This window comes from Nerophis lumbriciformis, linkage group LG39, assembly GCF_033978685.3.
Source record: "Nerophis lumbriciformis linkage group LG39, RoL_Nlum_v2.1, whole genome shotgun sequence".
NCBI classification, from domain to species: domain Eukaryota; kingdom Metazoa; phylum Chordata; class Actinopteri; order Syngnathiformes; family Syngnathidae; genus Nerophis; species Nerophis lumbriciformis.
Window position 1 is genome coordinate 2,842,005 of NC_084586.2, and position 25,935 is coordinate 2,867,939.

Sequence of the window (25,935 nt, forward strand, 5' to 3'; positions counted from 1 at the left end):
TGAAGCAACAAAAAACGTTTGTTTTGTTTTGTTGAAGCGGTTCATTGTTTTATTGTCTTGAACAATCTTCTCAGCGCAGCCTGAATGTGGATGTCGCTAGGACGTGACGTCATTACGTTACGTCGCGGAGCCGAGTGCATGCTGGGAAATGTGGTGAAAAACTGTAAAAAATAGACGTGTTTTTCATTCCGAACTTGAAGATATACTTTTTAAATCGTATCATTTTCATATCTGTATTTTTAATGATTAAAGCGGCAAAACAAATGAACTTATGGAACGGTTTCGGTTTTATTGTCTTGGAACAATCTTGTCATCGTTTGCTGACGTCACACGTCAATGATCTTATCTGGCGGCACATTAGTTATTGATCCGGCCGCGAGGATGATGGATCGGTGTCAGCGCGCCTCGAATTGGGTCAAATAAGTGGTGCGTCCTCCAATCACAGCGGCGCGAATAATCGACGCTCCGTGTTGCGTTCAGCTGCACGTTGTGAATGAAGCCCATTCAGCTGCACACTCGCTTCCCGAGCGGCTGCAGGTGGCGTTGCAGCGAGAGAGAGGCGCCCGACCACCGCCTTTGCACCATCGCAAGCACAACACCGCGCAACAGCAGCCGGCGCGGCAGCAGCATCCTCCATCGCCCGTGTCCACAAACACGCTTGTTTTTTTTTTACCCCCTCCTCCATCGGATTTATTCTTTTAACCGAGATGCTCGCCAGTTGCCTTTAATGAGCGCCACGAAGCTCGTCTTCATCACCAGGCGCAGCCATTTGGACATCCGGTAAGGCGATTTTTTTTTTTTTTTCATCTTTGCGACATTTTTCTAAAATCTATTTTTGTAAATATATACAAAAAGGATGCAAGGACGAATTATATGCTCATCTATAGGTTAGGAGATGTCTTTTTTTTTCTTTCTTTTTTTTTTGCACGCAGGTTATTAATAGCCTCACGTCGACGCCTGCACAAGCTCAGCTTCAGCACCGCGGAGAGCATCCCTCACCCTGAATCCCCATTCGAAATCCGCCAAACGAGCTTTGAATCCACGCAGTGGGGCCGAAACGTGATTTTTTTGACGTCAAATGACGGCGCCGAAGTGATGCACGGTGATGGACCGAGGATTCGGCTCGGTCTATCACCGTGCATGAGTCTTCATGGCTGCTGCAGTGAGGAGAACAAACATGTCAGCATATACAGGTAAAAGCCAGTAAATTAGAATATTTTGAAAAACTTGATTTATTTCAGTAATTGCATTCAAAAAGTGTAACTTGTACATTTTATTTATTCATTGCACACAGACTGATGCATTCAAATGTTTATTTCATTTAATTTTGATGATTTGAAGTGGCAACAAATGAAAATCCAAAATTCCGTGTGTCACAAAATTAGAATATTACTTAAGGCTAATACAAAAAAGGGATTTTTAGAAATGTTGGCCAACTGAAAAGTATGAAAATGAAAAATATGAGCATGTACAATACTCAATACTTGGTTGGAGCTCCTTTTGCCTCAATTACTGCGTTAATGCGGCGTGGCATGGAGTCGATGAGTTTCTGGCACTGCTCAGGTGTTATGAGAGCCCAGGTTGCTCTGATAGTGGCCTTCAACTCTTCTGCGTTTTTGGGTCTGGCATTCTGCATCTTCCTTTTCACAATACCCCACAGATTTTCTATGGGGCTAAAGTCAGGGGAGTTGGCGGGCCAATTTAGAACAGAAATACCATGGTCCGTAAACCAGGCACGGGTAGATTTTGCGCTGTGTGCAGGCGCCAAGTCCTGTTGGAACTTGAAATCTCCATCTCCATAGAGCAGGTCAGCAGCAGGAAGCATGAAGTGCTCTAAAACTTGCTGGTAGACGGCTGCGTTGACCCTGGATCTCAGGAAACAGAGTGGACCGACACCAGCAGATGACATGGCACCCCAAACCATCACCCAACCATGAAAATTTTGCATTTCCTTTGGAAATCGAGGTCCCAGAGTCTGGAGGAAGACAGGAGAGGCACAGGATCCACGTTGCCTGAAGTCTAGTGTAAAGTTTCCACCATCAGTGATGGTTTGGGGTGCCATGTCATCTGCTGATGTCGGTCCACTCTGTTTCCTGAGATCCAGGGTCAACGCAGCCGTCAACCAGCAAGTTTTAGAGCACTTCATGCTTCCTGCTGCTGACCTGCTCTATGGAGATGGAGATTTCAAGTTCCAACAGGACTTGGCGCCTGCACACAGCGCAAAATCTACCCGTGCCTGGTTTACGGACCATGGTATTTCTGTTCTAAATTGGCCCGCCAACTCCCCTGACCTTAGCCCCATAGAAAATCTGTGGGGTATTGTGAAAAGGAAGATGCAGAATGCCAGACCCAAAAACGCAGTAGAGTTGAAGGCCACTATCAGAGCAACCTGGGCTCTCATAACACCTGAGCAGTGCCAGAAACTCATCGACTCCATGCCACGCCGCATTAACGCAGTAATTGAGGCAAAAGGAGCTCCAACCAAGTATTGAATATTGTACTTGCTCATATTTTTCATTTTCATACTTTTCAGTTGGCCAACATTTCTAAAAATCCCTTTTTTGTATTAGCCTTAAGTAATATTCTAATTTTGTGACACACGGAATTTTGGATTTTCATTTGTTGCCACTTCAAATCATCAAAATTAAATGAAATAAACATTTGAATGCATCAGTCTGTGTGCAATGAATAAATATAATGTACAAGTTACACCCTTTGAATGCAATTACTGAAATAAATCAAGTTTTTCAAAATATTCTAATTTACTGGCTTTTACCTGTATAAACATCTATATTCTACCAGCACCTAAATGGACCTCTAGCTGTTTGTTTTTTTTATAGATGTTTACATTTAAATAAAAAAAAAAGTGATGATGCATGATTCAGTCAGCGGCCATCGGCCATACAATATAAAATATGGATCTGTCCTCATGAAATGTTAATGAGTGTGGATCCTTTTAGGGTCAAACAGACTAGCTGCAGTGCACTATTATTCTTCGAGTCATCTTTTTATATCGTGCTGCAGTTTTATACACTCCAGTGAGGATTATTACAGTGTGATCATCTTAATTACATGCTGCAAGGTCTCTCTCTCTCTCTGTGTGTGTGTGTGTGTGTTTATGTTTACATGTACGTGTGTGAATCAGCCTGAGCCATCACCACTGCTGTGTCCAATCAGTACAGCTCATAAGCCTTCATGACTACAATGTATGAATAATAATTGTGTGTACTATCAAGCATAGCATTAAATGTAACCTACATTTGCATAATGTCAACTTTACTTTAAATAATGTCAAACACTAAAGTGAAATATAATGCAAAATATATAGAGCAGTCATTTGGGGGTAATGTCAAAAAAGGTGTGTACAGTGTGAAGTAATAATTGTATTTATAAAATAAACAATAAACAATAGTCTATTCTCCAATGTGAAATATATGCAACATGTAAAATAAGGGTTAAATAAGTGCAAATAATGTTAAGTAATACACTCCGTATGAACTGAAACACAAACAAATAAGTGAATTCAAGTAAGAATTGTAGTAAAATAAGTGTAAAATATATGTTTATGCAATGTAATGTAATAATTGCATGTATTGTAAAAAAAAAAAAAAAAAAAAGACATGGGAATAATGTTGAATGAGTATACAGCTTTAAGTGTATGTATTGTAGAATGAGTGTAAAATAAGCGTACAGTGTATATTGTAAAATAAATGGATGTAAAGTAAAAGTTGTGTTTATAATGTAAAATAAGCATAACGTATGTAAAATAGAATAAATGTATGTAATTTAAAGTAAATATACAATAAATGTATGTAATGGAAAGTGAGTATAAAATAAGTGTATGTAATGTCAGATAAGCATACAGTAAGTGCATGTATGTGATGTACAATAAGTGTGTATAGTAAAATGGGTATAAAATAGGTGTTTGTAATGGGAAAAAGAGCATAAAAGAAGTGTATGTAAGGTACAATAACATACAGTAAGTGTATGTGAGGAAAAAACAAATGAAATGAAGTAAAATAAGCGTATGCTATGTAAAATAGGTATAAGATATGAGTATGTAACGTAAATAAATATATAATAAGTGTATGTAAAGGTAAAACAAAAGGTATATAATGTACAATAAGAGTATGCAGTAGAGAAGTAGTACGAAATAAGTCCGTGTTAATTAAAATAACTATACAATAAGCATATGTGATGGAAATTAAGTGTATATATTGTAAAATAGATATAACATTAGTGTATGTAATGAAAAATAATCATAAAGTAAGTGTATGTACCATAACATATTCTCAACTATAAGATAAGCGTATGTGTTGTAAAATGGGTATAAAATAAGGTTTTGTATTGTGAAATAGGAATAAATAAGTGTAATTAATGGAAAATAAGTACAAAATAGGTGCATGTGACGTAAGATACCTATAAGATAAGTGTATGCAATGTGCAATAGGTGGAAAATAGGTGTATGTAATGTACAATGGTATAAAGTGTATGTAATATAAAATACATATAAAATAAGTGTATGTAATGTAAAATAGGTGTATGTAATGTACAATAGGTGTATGTAATGTAAAATAAGTATAAAATAAGTGTACGTATTGTACAATAGGTGTGAGTAATGTAAAATAAGTGTATGTAAAATAAGCGCAGGTAATGTACAGTAGGTGTATGTAATGTAAAATAAGTGTATGTTATGTACAATAGGTGTATGTAAAGTAAAATAAGTATAAAATAAGTGTTTGTAATGTACAGTAGGTGTATGTCATGTAAAATAAGTATAAAATAAGTTTATAAAATGTACAGTACGTGTATGTAATGCAAACTAAGTGTATGTAAAATAAGTGCATGTAATGTCCAATAGGTGTATGTAATGTAAAATAAATATAAAATAAGTGTATGAAATGTACAGTAGGTTTATGTAATGTAAAATAAGTGTAAAATAAATGTATGTAATGTACAATAGGTGTATGCAGTGTAAAATATGTGTAAAATAAGTGTATGTAATGTACACTCGGTGTATGTAATGTAAAATAAGTGTATGTAATGTACAATAGGTGTATGTAATGTAAAATATGTGTAAAATAAGTGTATGTAATGTATAATAGGTGTATGTAATGTAAAATAAGTGTAAAATAAGTGTATGTAATGTATAATAGGTGTATGCAGTGTAAAATATGTGTAAAATAAGTGTATGTAATGTACACTCGGTGTATGTAATGTAAAATAAGTGTATGTAATGTACAATAGGTGTATGTAATGTAAAATACGTGTAAAATAAGTGTATGTAATGTATAATAGGTGTATGTAATGTAAAATAAGTGTAAAATAAGTGTATGTAATGTATAATAGGTGTATGTAATGTAAAATAAGTGTAAAATAAGCATATGTAATGTGAATGAAGCTATTGAAGAAATGACTAATGCACTGGAGCATAAAATATATGCAGTTGGTATTTTTATTGATCTAAAGAAGCCTTTGATACCATTAATCATTCAGTTCTACTAGATAAAATGGGAAGATGTGGAATTAGAGGGCTGGCTGGTGACTGGTTAAAAGTTATTTAACAGGGAGGGTACAGTTTGTAAAAATGGGTCAATTTTTATCTGATACTCTTGGCATTGCTTGTGGTGTCCCCCAAGGGTCCGTGTTGGGGCCAAAACTGTTTAATGTATATATTAATGATATGTTTAATACATCCAAAGTACTGAAATGTATACTATTTGCAGACGACACAGATATATTCTACAGTAGTGATGACTATAATAAGCTCATAAATACAGTAAACACAGAACTAAACATAGTAAAAAAAAAATGGATGGACACAAATAAATTATCTTTGAATATAAATAAAACTAAGATAGTGATGTTTGGAAATCGCAACATAACGTCTGAACAGAAAATAAGTATTGATGGTACCCAAATTGAAATTGTAAATGAGAATACATTTTTGGGAGTAATAATTGATAGTAAACTATCATGTCAGACACATTAAAACAAAAATCTCCAAAAGCCTCTCAATTATAAACAAAGCAAAACTATACCTCGATGAAAATGCACTCCGTACTCTATACTGCACCTTGGTAATGCCATACCTTACATACTGTGTTGAAGTATGGAGGAATACTTACCACAACACAATTCATCCTCTGATCATATTACAGAAAAGAGCAGTGCGGATCATTCACAACGTTGGTTATTTAGAACATACTCATAATCTGTTTATGCAATCAAAGTTGCTCAAATTTGATGACCTTGTTAAATAGAATACATTAATAATCTTATATAAAGCATTTAACAAATTATTGCCGCCTAATCTACAACGTTTTTTTATAAGACGAGTGCAGGCTCATAACTTGAGAGGCTTTGGGTATTTCTTATTGCCGAGAGCTCAAACCGCTCGTAAACGTTTTTGTGTGTCTGTATGCGGAGTCAAACTATGGAACAAACTGGACTTACAACACAAGCAATGCCAAACTATTAATGGATTTAAACTATTATACAAACATGGGGTCTGGTTCAAATATAGAAATGAGGGTCTTTAATTTGACCTGCTGCTGTACTCTGTCTCAAAGTGTTAACATGTGCTCAATGTTTCCTAACCATTATTGCTATGTTGTCTATTACCATTGTTGCTATATTCATTATTCCTACATTGTTGATACACATTATTGTTGCAGTGTAATAATTATCGTTACCTGTGGTAATGCCACTATGATACAACATCTGTATTATAATCCTTGAACAAAGTAAGAGTGAAACTCATGTGAATAATCACTGAATGGAGAACTGGGGGTGGGATTAAATAAATGATCTTCTTCCCACTCCCTTTCAGGCAAAACTGGACAATCACGCATTACATACTGTACATTACCTTTTGCACTTTATTAATTTATATTATTATGTGTTGTCAACTTTGAATGTACAATAGGTGTATGTAATGCAAAATGAGTATAAAATAAGTGTATATAATGTACAATAAGTGCATGTAATGTACAAACCCCGTTTCCATATGAGTTGGGAAATTGTGTAGATGTAAATATAAACGGAATACAATAATTTGCTAATCATTTTCAACCAATATTCAGTTGAATATGCTACAAAGACAACATATTTGATGTTCAAACTGATAAACATTTTTTTTTGTTGTTGCAAATAATCATTAACTTTAGAATTTGATGCCAGCAACACGTGACAAAGAAGTTGGGAAAGGTGGCAATAAATACTGATAAAGTTGAGGAATGCTCATCAAACACTTATTTGGAACATCCCACAGGTGAACAGGCAAATTGGGAACAGGTGGGTGCCATGATTGGGTATAAAAGTAGATTCCATGAAATGCTCAGTCATTCACACACAAGGATGGGGGCGAGGGTCACCACTTTGTCAACAAATGCGTGAGCAAATTAATTGTTGAACAGTTTAAGAAAAACATTTCTCAACTAGCTATTGCAAGGAATTTAGGGATTTCACCATCTAGGGTCCGTAATATCATCAAAGGGTTCAGAGAATCTGGAGAAATCACTGCACGTAAGCAGCTAAGCCCGTGACCTTCCATCCCTCAGGCTGTACTGCATCAACAAGCGACATCAGTGTGTAAAGGATATCACCACATGGGCTCAGGACCCCTTCAGAAAGCCACTGTCAGTAACTACAGTTGGTCGCTACATCTGTAAGTGCAAGTTAAAACTCTCCTATGCAAGGCGAAAACCGTTTATCAACAACACCCAGAAATGCCGTCGGCTTCGCTGGGCCTGAGCTCATCTAAGAAGGACTGATACAAAGTGGAGAAGTGTTCTGTGGTCTAACGAGTCCACATTTCAAATTATTTTTGGAAACTGTGGACGTCGTGTCCTCCGGACCAAAGAGGAAAAGAACCACCTGGATTGTTATAGGCGCAAAGTGTAAAAGCCAGCATGTGTGATGGTATGGGGGTGTATTAGTGCCCAAGACATGGGTAACTTACACATCTGTGAAGGCGCCATTAATGCTGAAAGGTACATACAGGTTTTGGAGCAACATATGTTGCCATCCAAGCAACGTTACCATGGACGCCCCTGCTTATTTCAGCAAGACAATGCCAAGCCACGTGTTACAACAACGTGGCTTCATAGTACAAGACTGGCCTGCCCGTAGTCCAGACCTGTCACCCATTGAAAATGTGTGGCGCATTATGAAGCCTAAAATAGCACAACGGAGACCCCCGGACTGTTGAACAACTTAAGCTGTACATCAAGCAAGAATGGGAAAGAATTCCACCTGAGAAGCTTCAAAAATGTGTCTCCTAAGTTCCCAAACGTTTACTGAGTGTTGTTAAAAGGAAAGGCCATGTAACACAGGGGTGAACATGCCCTTTCCCAACTACTTTGGCACGTGTTGCAGCCATGAAATTCTAAGTTAATTATTATTTGCAAAAAATAAAATAAAGTTTATGAGTTTGAACATCAAATATCTTGTCTTTGTAGTGCATTCAATTGAATATGGGTTGAAAAGGATTTGCAAATCATTGTATTCCGTTTGTATTTACATCTAACACAATTTCCCAACTCATATGGAAACGGGGTTTGTACAATAAGTGTATGCAATGTCAAATAAGACCAAGCGGTCAAATAAGAGGATTTTTCTGAACAATGATCTCTCTTTGCCTGCAGCAGCATCATCATCAGCCCCCGTCTGGACTGCCAAAACCGAAGCGAGACCAGGTGATCGCGGACTCCTCTGAGGTCTCCTCGGTCCGGTCCCACAGCAGCAGCAGCTAGCAGGCCGGCACCATCCGCACCTTCTCCACGCTCCCCCCGGCAGGCAGAACAAGCACCCCCCTGTCGCCATGGGAACCGTGCTGTCCCTGTCGCCCAGCTACCGCAAGGCGGCCCTGTTCGAGGACGGGCCGGCCACGGTGGGCCACTACACGGCGGTGCAGAACAGCAAGAACGCCAAAGACAAGAACCTGAAGCGCCACTCGCTCATCAACGTGTTGCCGTGGAAACGCATCGTGGCGGTGTCGGCCAAGAAGAAGAGCTCCAAGAAGGTGCAGCCCAACGCCACCTACCAGAACAACGTGAGCCAGCTGAACTCCGAGAACCTGAAGAAGTCGCAGTCGTGCGCCAACCTGGCCTCTTTCGGCCAGGACCAGAGCACCCCCGCCCTGACCAAGAGCGCCGCCAACAACAACAACAACGAGCCGTCGCCGGCCAAGAAGGCGCCCGCCCCGGCGCCCGGCACCCCCAAGAGGGTGATCGTGCAGGCGTCCACCAGCGAGCTGCTGCGCTGCCTGGGCGACTTCCTGTGCCGGCGCTGCTACCGCCTCAAGCACCTGTCGCCCACCGAGCCCGTCCTGTGGCTGCGCAGCGTGGACCGCTCCCTGCTGCTGCAGGGCTGGCAGGACCAGGGCTTCATCACGCCGGCCAACGTGGTCTTCGTCTACATGCTGTGCCGCGACGTGGTCTCCTCGGAGGTGGCCGGCGAGCACGAGCTGCAGGCCGTGCTGCTCACCTGCCTCTACCTGTCCTACTCCTACATGGGCAACGAGATCTCCTACCCGCTCAAGCCCTTCCTGGTGGAGAGCTCCAAGGAGGCCTTCTGGGACCGCTGCCTGTCCATCATAGACCTGATGAGCGCCAAGATGCTGCAGATCAACTCCGACCCGCACTACTTCACCCAGATCTTCGCCGACCTCAAGAACGAGAGCCAGAAGGAGGAGGAGCGCAGCCGCCTGCTCATCGGACTGGACCGGTGAGGGGGCGGTGGGGGCTGGGGGCGGCGGTGGGCGGCGGTGGGGCCGGGGGTCGGACGACTTTGTAACCAAATAACAGGAAAGATGTTTTGGCTAAAATGCTAACAGTTAGCGTGCAAGCACGTTAACGGCAAGTAACAACACCCATGACTCCTGGTGTTATTCCTATGAACTTGACAAAAATGCTAACTGTTAACAGTTCGATAACACCAAGTAACAATATCCATGACTTTTAATTTTTACAAACAAAGTGCCCAAAATGCTAACAGTTAGCGTGCAAGCACGTTAACGGCAAGTAACAACACCCATGACTCCTAGTGTTATTCCTATGAACTTGGCAAAAATGCTAACTGTTAACAGTTCGATAACACCAAGTAACAATATCCATGACTTTTAATTTTTACAAACAAAGCGCCCAAAATGCTAACAGTTAGCATGCAAGCACGTTAATGCAGAGTAACAACACCCATGACTCCTAATTTTATTCCTTTAAACATGGCAAAAATGCTAACAATACCCATGACTTTCAGTTTCACACCTACGAACTTGGCTAAAATGCTAACATGCTAACTGTTAACAGGCGAGCTCGATAACACCAAGTAACAATATCCACAAATTTTCATTTTTACAAACAAAATAGGCCAAAATGCAAACAGTCATTATGCTGGCAAGATAGCGCCAAGTAACAGTACTCATGGCTTTCAGTTTGTATACTTACGAACTTGGCTAAAATGCTAACATTGAGCATGCTAACAAGATAAGGCCAAGTAACAATATCTGTGTTTTTCAGTTTCATACCTACAAACGTGGCTAAAATGTTTATAGTTAACAAGCTAGCACCAAGTAACAATACCCATGACTTTCAGTTTCACACCTAAAAACTTGGCTAAAATGCTAACATGCTAACTGTTAGCAGGCGAGCTCGATAACACCAAGTAACAATATCCACGACTTTTCATTTTTACAAACAAAATTGCCCAAAATGCAAACAGTCATCATGCTGGCAAGATAGCGCCAAGTAACAGTACTCATGGCTTTCAGTTTGTATACATACGAACTTGGCTAAAATGCTAACATTGAGCATGCTAACAAGATAAGGCCAAGTAACAATATCTGTGTTTTTCAGTTTCATACCTACAAACATGGCTAAAATGTTTATAGTTAACAAGCTAGCACCAAGTAACAATACCCATGACTTTCAGTTTCACACCTAAAAACTTGGCTAAAATGCTAACATGCTAACTGTTAACAGGCGAGCTCGATAACACCAAGTAACAATATCCACGACTTTTCATTTTTACAAACAAAATTGCCCAAAATGCAAACAGTCATCATGCTGGCAAGACAGCGCCAAGTAACAGTACTCATGGCTTTCAGTTTGTATACTTACGAACTTGGCTAAAATGCTAACATTGAGCATGCTAACAAGATAGGGCCAAGTAACAATATCTGTGTTTTTCAGTTTCATACCTACAAACGTGGCTAAAATGTTTATAGTTAACAAGCTAGCACCAAGTAACAACACCCATGACTTTCAGTTTCACACCTATAAACTTGGCTAAAATGCTAACATGCTAACTGTTAACAGGCGAGCTCGATAACACCAAGTAACAATATCCACGACTTTTCATTTTTACAAACAAAATTGCCCAAAATGCAAACAGTCATCATGCTGGCAAGATAGCGCCAAGTAACAGTACTCATGGCTTTCAGTTTGTATACTTACGAACTTGGCTAAAATGCTAACATTGAGCATGCTAACAAGATAGGGCCAAGTAACAATATCTGTGTTTTTCAGTTTCATACCTACAAACGTGGCTAAAATGTTTATAGTTAACAAGCTAGCAGCAAGTAACAATACCCATGACTTTCAGTTTCACACCTAAAAACTTGGCTAAAATGCTAACATGCTAACTGTTAACAGGCGAGCTCGATAACACCAAGTAACAATATCCACGACTTTTAATTTTTAAAAACAAAATTGCCCAAAATGCAAACAGTCATCATGCTGGCAAGATAGCGCCAAGTAACAGTACTCATGGCTTTCAGTTTGTATACTTACGAACTTGGCTAAAATGCTAACATTGAGCATGCTAACAAGATAGGGCCAAGTAACAATATCTGTGTTTTTCAGTTTCATACCTACAAACGTGGCTAAAATGTTTATAGTTAACAAGCTAGCACCAAGTAACAATACCCATGACTTTCAGTTTCACACCTAAAAACTTGGCTAAAATGCTAACATGCTAACTGTTAACAGGCGAGCTCGATAACACCAAGAAACAATATCCACGACTTTTAATTTTTACAAACAAAATTGCCCAAAAAGCAAACAGTCATCATGCTGGCAAGACAGCGCCAAGTAACAGTACTCATGGCTTTCAGTTTGTGTACTTACGAACTTGGCTAAAATGCTAACATTGAGCATGCTAACAAGATAAGGCCAAGCAACAATATCTGTGTTTTTCAGTTTCATACCTACAAACGTGGCTAAAATGTTTATAGTTAACAAGCTAGCACCAAGTAACAATACCCATGACTTTCAGTTTCACACCTAAAAACTTGGCTAAAATGCTAACATGCTAACTGTTAACAGGCGAGCTCGATAACACCAAGTAACAATATCCATGACTTTTCATTTTTACAAACAAAATTGCCCAAAATGCAAACAGTCATCATGCTGGCAAGATAGCGCCAAGTAACAGTACTCATAGCTTTCAGTTTGTATACTTACGAACTTGGCTAAAATGCTAACATTGAGCATGCTAACAAGATAAGGCCAAGTAACAATATCTGTGTTTCTCAGTTTCATACCTACAAACGTGGCTAAAATGTTTATAGTTAACAAGCTAGCACCAAGTAACAATACCCATGACTTTCAGTTTCACACCTAAAAGCTTGGCTAAAATGCTAACATGCTAACTGTTAACAGGCGAGCTCGATAACACCAAGTAACAATATCCACGACTTTTCATTTTTACAAACAAAATTGCCCAAAATGCAAACAGTCATCATGCTGGCAAGATAGCGCCAAGTAACAGTACTCATGGCTTTCAGTTTGTGTACTTACGAACTTGGCTAAAATGCTAACATTGAGCATGCTAACAAGATAAGGCCAAGTAACAATATCTGTGTTTTTCAGTTTCATACCTACAAACGTGGCTAAAATGTTTATAGTTAACAAGCTAGCACCAAGTAACAATACCCATGACTTTCAGTTTCACACCTAAAAACTTGGCTAAAATGCTAACATGCTAACTGTTAACAGGCGAGCTCGATAACACCAAGTAACAATATCCACGACTTTTCATTTTTACAAACAAAATTGCCCAAAATGCAAACAGTCATCATGCTGGCAAGATAGCGCCAAGTAACAGTACTCATGGCTTTCAGTTTGTATACTTACGAACTTGGCTAAAATGCTAACATTGAGCATGCTAATAAGATAAGGCCAAGTAACAATATCTGTGTTTTTCAGTTTCATACCTACAAACGTGGCTAAAATGTTTATAGTTAACAAGCTAGCACCAAGTAACAATACCCATGACTTTCAGTTTCACACCTAAAAACTTGGCTAAAATGCTAACATGCTAACTGTTAACAGGCGAGCTCGATAACACCAAGTAACAATATCCACGAATTTTCATTTTTACAAACAAAATAGGCCAAAATGCAAACAGTCATTATGCTGGCAAGATAGCGCCAAGTAACAGTACTCATGGCTTTCAGTTTGTATACTTACGAACTTGGCTAAAATGCTAACATTGAGCATGCTAACAAGATAGGGCCAAGTAACAATATCTGTGTTTTTCAGTTTCATACCTACAAACGTGGCTAAAATGTTTATAGTTAACAAGCTAGCACCAAGTAACAATACCCATGACTTTCAGTTTCACACCTAAAAACTTGGCTAAAATGCTAACATGCTAACTGTTAACAGGCGAGCTCGATAACACCAAGTAACAATATCCACGACTTTTCATTTTTACAAACAAAATTGCCCAAAATGCAAACAGTCATCATGCTGGCAAGATAGCGCAAAGTAACAGTACTCATGGCTTTCAGTTTGTGTACTTACAAACTTGGCTAAAATGCTAACATTGAGCATGCTAACAAGATAAGGCCAAGTAACAATATCTGTGTTTCTCAGTTTCATACCTACAACGTGGCTAAAATGTTTATAGTTAACAAGCTAGCACCAAGTAACAATACCCATGACTTTCAGTTTCACACCTAAAAACTTGGCTAAAATGCTAACATGCTAACTGTTAACAGGCGAGCTCGATAACACCAAGTAACAATATCCACGACTTTTCATTTTTACAAACAAAATTGCCCAAAATGCAAACAGTCATCATGCTGGCAAGACAGCGCCAAGTAACAGTACTCATAGCTTTCAGTTTGTATACTTACGAACTTGGCTAAAATGCTAACATTGAGCATGCTAACAAGATAAGGCCAAGTAACAATATCTGTGTTTTTCAGTTTCATACCTACAAACATGGCTAAAATGTTTATAGTTAACAAGCTAGCACCAAGTAACAATACCCATGACTTTCAGTTTCACACCTAAAAACTTGGCTAAAATGCTAACATGCTAACTGTTAACAGGCGAGCTCGATAACACCAAGTAACAATATCCACGACTTTTCATTTTTACAAACAAAATTGCCCAAAATGCAAACAGTCATCATGCTGGCAAGATAGCGCCAAGTAACAGTACTCATGGCTTTCAGTTTGTATACTTACGAACTTGGCTAAAATGCTAACATTGAGCATGCTAACAAGATAAGGCCAAGTAACAATATCTGTGTTTTTCAGTTTCATACCTACAAACGTGGCTAAAATGTTTATAGTTAACATGTTAACAATCTAGGACCAAGTAACAATACCCCTGACTTTCAGTTTCACACCTACAAACTTGGCTAAAATGCTAACCTTGCTAACTGTTAACAGGCGAACTTGATAACACCAAATAACAATATCAACACCAAATAACAATATCCATGACTTTTCATTTTTACAAACAAAATTGGCCAAAATGCAAACAGTCATCATGCCGGCAAGACAGCGCCAAGTAACAATATCTATGATTTTCAGTTTCATACCTACAAATGTGGCTAAAATGCTAACAGTTAACATGCTAACAAGCTAGGACCAAGTAACAATACCCATGACTTTCAGTTTCACACCTACGAACTTGGCTAAAATGCTAACATGCTAACTGTTAACAGGCGAGTTTGATAACACCATGTAACAATATCCATGACTTTTCATTTTATACCAACAAAATTGCCAAAATGCTAACAGTTACTATGTTAGCAAGATAGCGCCAAGTAACGGAACTCATGACCTAATTCTTGGAGCTACAAAATTGAGTAAACTGTTAATATGCTAAGTTAACATGCTAACAAGATAACACCAAGCAACAATTCCCACGATTTTCAGTTTCATACTTACAAACTTGGCGAAAATGCTAACACTTACCGTGCTAGCAAGCGAGCACCAAGTAACAATACCCATGGCTTTCAATTTATACTTACGAACTTGGCTAAAATGCTATCAATTAGCATGCTAACAAGATAGGGCCAAGTTTTAGCCAAGTTGATTTTCAGTTTCATACCTACAAACGTGGCTAAAATGCTAGCAGCTAGTATGCTAACAAGATAGCGCCAAGTAACAATATCTATGATTTTTAGTTTCATACCCACAAACATGACTTAATTGCTAACAGTTATCATGCTAATAAGCTAGCACCAAGTAACAATACCCATGGCTTTTAGTTTCATACCTGAAAACTTGGCTAAAATTATAACTTTTAGCATGCTAACAAGATAGCGCCAAGTAACAATACCCATGACTTTCAGTTTCATACCTACAAACTTGGCCAAAATGCTAACAGTTAGTGTGCAAGCACGTTAACGCAAAGTAACAACACCCATGACTCCTAGTGTTATTCCTATGAACTTGGTAAAAATGATAACTCTTAACAGTTCGATAACACCAAGTAACAATATCCATGACTTTTCGTTTTTACAAACAAAATTGCCCAAAATGCTAACAATCATAATGCTGGCAAGACAGTGCCAAGAATCAGTATTCATGACCTAATTCTTGTGATACAAAATTGAGTAAAATGTTAATATGCTAAGTTAACATGCTAGCAAGACACCACCGAGTAACAATACCCACGATTTTCAGTTTCATACCTACAAACTTGGCGAAAATGCTAACAGTTAGCGTGCTAACAAGCGAGCACCAAGTAACAACACCCATGACTCCTAGTGTTATTCCTATGAACTTGGCAAAAATGCTAACTGTTAACAGTTCGATAACACCAAGTAACAATATCTATGACTTTTCGTTTTTACAAACAAATTGCCCAAAAATGCTAACAATCATCATGCTGGCACCAAGAATCAGTATTCATGACCTAATTCTTGTGATACAAAATTGAGTAAAATGTGAATATGCTAAGTTAACATGCTAGCAGAGATAACACCAACAAACAATACCCACGATTTTCAGTTTCATACCGACAAACGTGGCTAAAATGCTAACTGTTAACAGGCAAGTTCGATAACACCAAGTAACAATATCCAAGACTTTTCATTTTTACAAACAAAATTGCCCACAATGCTAACAGTCGTCATGCTGGCAAGATAGCGCCAAGTAACAATACTCATGACTTAATTCTTGTAGCTACAAAATTGAGTAAAATGTTAATATGCTAACTGTTAACATGCTAACAAGATAACACCAAGCAACAATACCCACGATTTTCAGTTTCATACCTACAAACTTGGTAAAAATGCTAACACTTAACGTGCTAACAAGCGAGCACCAAGTGACAATACCCATGGCTTTCAATTTATACTTACGAACTTGGCTAAAATGCTAACAATTAGCATGCTAACAAGATAGGGCCAAGTTTTAGCCACGTTGATTTTTAGTTTCATACCTACAAACGTGGCTAAAATGCTAGCAGCTAGTATGCTAACAAGATAGCACCAAGTAACAATATCGAAGATTTTCAGTTTCATACCCACAAACATGACTAAATTGCTAACAGTTATCATGCTAACAAGCTAGCACCAAGTAACAATACCCATGGCTTTTAGTTTCATACCTGAAAACTTGGCTAAAATGATAACTTTTAGCATGCTAACAAGATAGCGCCAAGTAACAATACCCATGACTTTCAGTTTCATACCTACAAACTTGGCCAAAATGCTAACAGTTAGCGTGCAAGCACGTTAACGCCAAGTAACAACACCCATGACTCCTAGTGTTATTCCTATGAACTTGGTAAAAATGATAACTCTTAACAGTTCGATAACACCAAGTGACAATATCCATGACTTTTCGTTTTTACAAACAAAATTGCCCAAAATGCTAACAATCATAATGCTGGCAAGACAGTGCCAAGAATCAGTATTCATGACCTAATTCTTGTGATACAAAATTGAGTAAAATGTTAATATGCTAAGTTAACATGCTAGCAAGACACCACCGAGTAACAATACCCACGATTTTCAGTTTCATACCTACAAACTTGGCTAAAATGCTAACTGTTAACAGGCTAGCAAGATAACACCAAGTAACAATACCCACGATTTCCAGTTTCATGCCTACAAACTTGGCGAAAATGCTAACAGTTAGCGTGCTAACAAGCGAGCACCAAGTAACAACACCCATGACTCCTAGTGTTATTCCTATGAACTTGGCAAAAATGCTAACTGTTAACAGTTCGATAACACCAAGTAACAATATCTATGACTTTTCGTTTTTACAAACAAATTGCCCAAAAATGCTAACAATCATCATGCTGGCACCAAGAATCAGTATTCATGACCTAATTCTTGTGATACAAAATTGAGTAAAATGTGAATATGCTAAGTTAACATGCTAGCAGAGATAACACCAACAAACAATACCCACGATTTTCAGTTTCATACCGACAAACGTGGCTAAAATGCTAACTGTTAACAGGCGAGTTCAATAACACCAAGTAACAATATCCAAGACTTTTCATTTTTACAAACAAAATTGCCCACAATGCTAACAGTCATCATGCTGGCAAGATAGCGCCAAGTAACAATACTCATGACTTAATTCTTGTAGCTACAAAATTGAGTAAAATGTTAATATGCTAACTGTTAACATGCTAACAAGATAACACCAAGCAACAATACCCACGATTTTCAGTTTCATACCTACAAACTTGGTAAAAATGCTAACACTTAACGTGCTAACAAGCGAGCACCAAGTGACAATACCCATGGCTTTCAATTTATACTTACGAACTTGGCTAAAATGCTATCAATTAGCATGCTAACAAGATAGGGCCAAGTTTTAGCCAAGTTGATTTTCAGTTTCATACCTACAAACGTGGCTAAAATGCTAGCAGCTAGTATGCTAACAAGATAGCGCCAAGTAACAATATCTATGATTTTTAGTTTCATACCCACAAACATGACTTAATTGCTAACAGTTATCATGCTAATAAGCTAGCACCAAGTAACAATACCCATGGCTTTTAGTTTCATACCTGAAAACTTGGCTAAAATGATAACTTTTAGCATGCTAACAAGATAGCGCCAAGTAACAATACCCATGACTTTCAGTTTCATACCTACAAACTTGGCCAAAATGCTAACAGTTAGCGTGCAAGCACGTTAACGCCAAGTAACAACACCCATGACTCCTAGTGTTATTCCTATGAACTTGGTAAAAATGATAACTCTTAACAGTTCGATAACACCAAGTAACAATATCCATGACTTTTCGTTTTTACAAACAAAATTGCCCAAAATGCTAACAATCATAATGCTGGCAAGACAGTGCCAAGAATCAGTATTCATGACCTAATTCTTGTGATACAAAATTGAGTAAAATGTTAATATGCTAAGTTAACATGCTAGCAAGACACCACCGAGTAACAATACCCACGATTTTCAGTTTCATACCTACAAACTTGGCTAAAATGCTAACTGTTAACAGGCTAGCAAGATAACACCAAGTAACAATACCCACGATTTCCAGTTTCATGCCTACAAACTTGGCGAAAATGCTAACAGTTAGCGTGCTAACAAGCGAGCACCAAGTAACAACACCCATGACTCCAAGTGTTATTCCTATGAACTTGGCAAAAATGCTAACTGTTAACAGTTCGATAACACCAAGTAACAATATCTATGACTTTTCGTTTTTACAAACAAATTGCCCAAAAATGCTAACAATCATCATGCTGGCACCAAGAATCAGTATTCATGACCTAATTCTTGTGATACAAAATTGAGTAAAATGTGAATATGCTAAGTTAACATGCTAGCAGAGATAACACCAACAAACAATACCCACGATTTTCAGTTTCATACCGACAAACGTGGCTAAAATGCTAACTGTTAACAGGCGAGTTCAATAACACCAAGTAACAATATCCAAGACTTTTCATTTTTACAAACAAAATTGCCCACAATGCTAACAGTCGTCATGCTGGCAAGATAGCGCCAAGTAACAATACTCATGACTTAATTCTTGTAGCTACAAAATTGAGTAAAATGTTAATATGCTAACTGTTAACATGCTAACAAGATAACACCAAGCAACAATACCCACGATTTTCAGTTTCATACCTACAAACTTGGTAAAAATGCTAACACTTAACGTGCTAACAAGCGAGCACCAAGTGACAATACCCATGGCTTTCAATTTATACTTACGAACTTGGCTAAAATGCTAACAATTAGCATGCTAACAAGATAGGGCCAAGTTTTAGCCACGTTGATTTTTAGTTTCATACCTACAAACGTGGCTAAAATGCTAGCAGCTAGTATGCTAACAAGATAGCACCAAGTAACAATATCGAAGATTTTCAGTTTCATACCCACAAACATGACTAAATTGCTAACAGGTATCATGCTAACAAGCTAGCACCAAGTAACAATACCCATGGCTTTTAGTTTCATACCTGAAAACTTGGCTAAAATGCTAACTTTTAGCATGCTAAAAAGATAGCGCCAAGTAACAATACCCATGACTTTCAGTTTCATACCTACAAACTTGGCCAAAATGCTATCAGTTAGCGTGCAAGAACGTTAACGCCAAGTAACAACACCCATGACTCCTAGTGTTATTCCCATGAACTTGGCAAAAATGATAACTCTTAACAGTTCGATAACACCAAGTAACAATATCCATGACTTTTAATTTTTACAAACAAAATTGCCCAAAATGCTAACAGTCATCATGCTGGCAAGATAGCGCCAAGTAACGGAACTCATGACCTGATTCTTGTAGCTACAAAATTGAGTAAACTGTTAATATGCTAAGTTAACATGCTAGCAAGATAACACCAAGTAACAATACCCACGATTTTCAGTTTCATGCCTACAAACTTGGCGAAAATGCTAACAGTTGGCGGGCAAGCATGTTAATGCCGAGTAACAATACCCATGACTCCTAGTTTTTATTCCTATAAACTTGGCAACAATGCTAACATGCTAACTGTTAACAGGCGAGCTCGATAATACCAAGTAACAATATCCACGACTTTTCATTTTTACGAACAAAATGCAAACAGTCATCATGCTGGCAAGACAGCGCCAAGTAACAGTACTCATGGTTTTCAGTTTCATACCTACGAACTTGGCAAAAATGCTAACACTTAGCGTGCTAAAAAGCGAGCACAAAGTAACCATACCCATGGCTTTCAATATATACTTACAAACTTGGCTAAAACGCTAACATTTAGCATGCTAACAAGATAAACCAAGTAACAATATCTATGATTTTCAGTTTCATACCCACAAACATGACTAAATTGCTAACAGTTAACATGCTAACAAGCTAGCACCAAGTAACAATACCCATCACTTTCAGTTTTATACCTACAAACTTGGCCAAAATGCTAACAGTGAACGTGCTAACAAGATAGTGCCAAGTAACAATATCTATGATTTTCAGTTTCATACCTACAAACTTGTCTAAAATGCTAACAAGCTAGCACCAAGTAACAATACCCATGACTTCAGTTTCATACCTACAACCTCGGCTAAAATGCTAACATTTAGCATGCTAACAAGATGGGCCAAGTAACAATACCCATGACTTTCAGTTTTACACCTACAAACTTGGCTAAAATGCTAACTGTTAACAGGCTAGACAGATAACACCAAGGAACAATACACATGACATTTAATTTTATATCTATAAAATTGTTAAAAATACTAACAGTCATCATGCTAGCAAGACAGCGGCAAGTAACAGTACTCATGACCTGATTCTTGTAGCTACAAAATTGGCTAAAATGTTAAAATGCTAAGTTAGCATGCTAGCAAGATAACACCAAGTAACAATACACAAGATTTTCAGTGTCATACCTACAAACTTGGCAAAAATGCTAACAGTTAGCATGCTAACAAGCGAGCACCAAGTAACAATACCCATGGCTTTCAGTTTTATACTTACGAACTTGGCTAAAATGCTAACATTGAGCATGCTAACAAGATAGCGCCAAGGAACAATACCCATGACTTTCAGTTTCGTATCTACAAACTTGTCTAAAATGCTAGCAGTTAGCATGCCAACAAGATAGCGCCAAGTATCAATATCTATGATTTTGAGTTTCCTACCTACAAACTGGGCTAATATGCTAACATTTAGCATGCTAACAAGCTAGCACCAAGTAACAATCAGTGTTGGGTTAGTTATTGAAAAACAGTAACTAGTTACAGTTACTAGTTACTTTATTTCAAAAGTAACTCAGTTACTAACTCAGTTACTTACACCAAAAAGTAATGCGTTACTGTGAAAAGTAACTATTTAGTTACTTCTTTGTTTCTTTTTTTTTTAAGGCTCCCATTAATGCCCTTTTAGCCTTCATTTCAGAGAGAATAATACAATCTGTTGATCAATTTGACATGCATTTGCATCACTGAACTCTGCTAAGCCATGTGGTCTACATACAACACACAAAGACAAAGATATGTTTCAAAGGGCCAATTTATTTCAGGCCTGAAAAAATTGACAAAACTATTTTAAATAGCTGCAACATAACATACATAAGTAACAAACCGCATAATAACAACATAGCTGTAAACCTGGTTTCACCCAAGGAAGGCACACATGACATACACAAAGCCTAACCAGGCATTTTTTTCTCTCAAGGAATTGTGAAATAAAAGCATGTCTTTAGGAGATCAACACTGTACTGAAGCCCAGAACACTCTACACATTTCCCCAGTTTTAGTTTAGGGATAAGGAAAGATTGGCCTGGCCCACTAGGATCCCTCTTTATGTTTGTGAACTTTATAGTCTATACATTTAGAGTGATGTGATAATCAAACACTCTCGAAGTCTAGAATGAAAGAGTATATAAGAGAATTGACAGAGTGTGTGTACCTTCAGTGCTGAATGATGAGCAGAGGCAGAGTTTGGAGTGTCTTCTTTAGCTTGCTTTCCATGTTTATGTACTCACTGTGTCCAGGTACGTGGAAAATGTTTTCTGTGCCATTTGCCGTTTGTCGCCCGCTATCATGCTAATTAGCTGCCTGAAAGCGGGTGACTCCACTGTAGAAGTAGCCTGCATGTCTTCTAGCACATACACTGCAATGGCTCTATCAACGTTGTCCTGGCTAGCAGTCCCTCCGTTAAAATCCTTAGGTGGAGGTGGAGGTGAAGTGTGTCTCTCTTTACTAGCTTCGTCGAAGCATGTTGCTTTTGTAGCTGTTTCAGCAGATTTGAATCGCTGTTTTGGGCAGTAGATAGGGTCTTTGATCCAAGACACAACTTACATTTAACTAAAATGTTCTTTTCTTTGTGCTCGACAAAAGAAAAGTAGTGAGAATATCTCCATGTTAAGAAACTCGGCATCGCGATGATGTCTTGTTAGTAAACACAGACACGCCTCCCCCGTTAACGTGCAAACAAGATAGAGCCAAGTAACAATATCTATGATTTTCAGTTTCATACCTACAAACTTGGCTAAAATGCTAGCAGTTAGCAACATGCTCAAAACCTTTTTACGTGAACATGGCTCAGTGGGTAGAGCGGCTGTCTTGTAAACAGAGGGTTGCCGGTTCGACCCCCGGCCTAACGAGGTGTCCTTTTACAATAATATTCTCTCCTCTGACCTTTGACCTCTGTGCGCCCTGCAGGAGGGCCATCGCCTGACCGGTGCTGGCGGTGTCGCAGCACTGACGGAGACAGCCGGCAGGAAGCCCCGCCCCCATCAGTGCGGACCCAAGTGGACTTGTGGCGCCCAATGGGACAGCCAAGCTCGTCCCGGGGCCAGGCGCTCCTTCTGGAGGACAAAGGACGCAGTGTTGCATTGTGGGACTTTTGGCCAGAGGACGACAAGCTTTTTTTTTTTTTTCTCTCGATTTTCCTGGATGTTTGGAGGTTTTATTTATTTCTGGCTTTTCCTGGAACAAACTCATCTTTGTCACCTTTTTGCACGCCACACTTGATGATTTAGCTCTGCTTGCGTTTTGCTACTTCTTCTTCTTCTTCTTCTTCTTCTTCTTCTTCTCCAAGGTAGTTTGCTTCCATGTTGAATGGCCGCCATATCTTCTCACTTCTTGTGACCATCTTCTCTCTGAGGACGTGAAGATGGCTGCCAGGGATTTGTTCTCTCGTCTGAGACGTCTTTATGGCGGGAACAACCTTCATAACAACAATAATAAGATGAATCGTGTTAGGACTCGAAGGAAGATTCCGGCATTAAAACACAAATAGTTGACGTTTGTCCAACAATCACTAGAGAGTTTTTTTTTTTGCCACCAATCGTCCCCTCATGTGCCAAAGTGACTTTGAAGGAGGTTGCAAGCATCAAACGTGTCTTTTTCAGCGTCAACATTTCTCCACGCTCGCTTTCATGAAGGACAAACCTCCTTTCCAGTTACGCTGCAGAGAAGGCTTCGCTACACGTCGTACTCGGCCATGTCCACACGCACACTCTCAAAGTGCTGATTGTTCAGACTTTGGGCTTCAACGTCGTTTCCGCCTCCCGACTACTATCACGCCAGAAGTAGCAAGTGGAAAGGTCCGAATTATGAGATCATGTGGTCTAAATGAACATGTAAGAAAGTCGAAGGATCGAGATAAAAATTCATAATTATGAGATAAAAAGTCATAATTATGCCATAAAAAAATCATAAACTATGAAATTAGAAAGTCAGAATTTTGAGATAAAATAAATTGCAATTATAAGATAATAATAATTAGATCATAAGTTGTTATTATGAGATAAGAAAGTCTAAATTAAGGGGTTGAAATTCATAATTATGAGATAAGTCGTAGTTATGAGATAAGAAAGTCACAAATTATGAGATAAAATGTCATAATTAGGAGATAAAAAGTCTGAATTATTAGATATGTGTCGTAATTATGAGACAAAAGTCATATATATATATTTATTTAATTCCTAATTATGAGATACAAATTGATAATTATTAGATATACGGCATAATTATGAGACAAAAAGTCATAATTATCAGACAAAAAGTCACAATTAGGAGACAAAAAGTCATAATTATTCAACAAAAAGTCACAATTACGAGACAAAAAGTCATAATTATCAGACAAAAAGTCACAATTAGGAGACAAAAAGTCATAATTATTCAACAAAAAGTCACAATTACGAGACAAAGAGAAATTAAACAAAGAGTCATAATTATGAGGCAAAAAGTCAGAATTATGAAACCAATAATTCATAATTATGAGATGCAAATTGATAATTATTAGATATACGTCATAACTATGAGACAAAAAGTCATAATTATCAAACAACAATTCATAATTATGAGACAAAAAGTCATAATTAGCAAACAAAAAGTCATAATTATGAGACAAAAAGTCATAATTATCAGACAAAAAGTCACAATTAGGAGACAAAAAGTCATAATTATTCAACAAAAAGTCACAATTACGAGACAAAGAGAAATTAAACAAAGAGTCATAATTATGAGGCAAAAAGTCAGAATTATGAAACCAATAATTCATAATTATGAGATGCAAATTGATAATTATTAGATATACGCCATAACTATGAGACAAAAAGTCATAATTATCAAACAACAATTCATAATTATGAGACAAAAAGTCATAATTAGCAAACAAAAAGTCATAATTATGAGACAAAAAGTCATAATTATCAAACAAAAAGTCACAATTATGAGACAAAGAGTAATTAAACAAAAAGTAATAATTTAAGGCTAAAAGTCAGAATTATGAAACCAATAATTCATAACTATGAGATACAAATTGATAATTATTAGATATATGGCATAACTATGTTACAAAAAGTCATAATTATCAAACAAAAAGTCACAATTATGAGACAAAAAGTCATTATTATCAAACAAAAAGTCATTGAACAATAAGTAATAATTATGAGACAGAAAGTCAGAAATATGAAACAAAAAAAAAAATCATAATTATGAGACAAAATGTCATTTTGTAAAGTCATACATATGTTTTTTTTCATAATAATAATAATTATTCATAATATTACATAATTATTAAACAAAAAGTCCAATTATGAGATAGAAATTCATAATTATCAGACAAAAAGTCACAATTATGAGGCAAAAAGTCATAATTATCAAACAAAAAGCCATAATTATGAGACAAAAAGTCATAATTATCAAACAAAAAGTCACAATTATGAGACAAAGAGTAATTAAACAAAAAGTAATAATTTAAGGCTAAAAGTCAGAATTATGAAACCAATAATTCATAACTATGAGATACAAATTGATAATTATTAGATATATGGCATAACTATGTTACAAAAAGTCACAATTATCAAACAAAAAGTCACAATTATGAGACAAAAAGTCATTATTATCAAACAAAAAGTCATTGAACAATAAGTAATAATTATGAGACAGAAAGTCAGAAATATGAAACCAAAAAAAAATCATAATTATGAGACAAAATGTCATTTTGTAAAGTCATACATATATGTTTTTTTTTCATAATAATAATTATTCATAATATTACATAATTATTAAACAAAAAGTCCAATTATGAGATAGAAATTCATAATTATCAGACAAAAAGTCACAATTATGAGGCAAAAAGTCATAATTATCAAACAAAAAGCCATAATTATGAGACAAAAAGTCATAATTATCAAACAAAAAGTCACAATTATGAGACAAACAGTAATTAAACAAAAAGTAATAATTTAAGGCTAA

The 25,935-nt window shown here is 37.4% G+C and overlaps 1 protein-coding gene across 2 annotated transcripts; it reads left to right on the forward strand.

Annotated features, from left to right (window-relative positions):
• Positions 1-389: 389 nt before the first annotated feature.
• cdk5r1b (cyclin dependent kinase 5, regulatory subunit 1b (p35)) lies at positions 390-25,639 on the forward strand. 2 transcript variants are annotated; one of them, XM_061941908.2, is made up of 3 exons: positions 390-780; positions 8,649-9,729; positions 22,891-25,639. In XM_061941908.2, exons 2-3 carry the CDS (start codon positions 8,825-8,827, stop codon positions 22,904-22,906), a joined length of 921 nt encoding a protein of 306 aa, XP_061797892.1. In that variant the 5' UTR covers positions 390-780; positions 8,649-8,824; the 3' UTR covers positions 22,907-25,639. The 2 variants fall into 2 exon arrangements, with proteins under 2 accessions (XP_061797892.1, XP_061797893.1); XM_061941909.2 differs by lacking the exon at positions 22,891-25,639 and having other exon boundaries at positions 8,649-9,733.
• Positions 25,640-25,935: the final 296 nt, after the last annotated feature.

Excerpts from the sequence above, each read along its gene's own strand:
- cdk5r1b (XM_061941908.2), top strand. The coding sequence starts at position 8,825 with ATGGGAACCGTGCTGTCCCTGTCGCCCAGCTACCGCAAGGCGGCCCTG.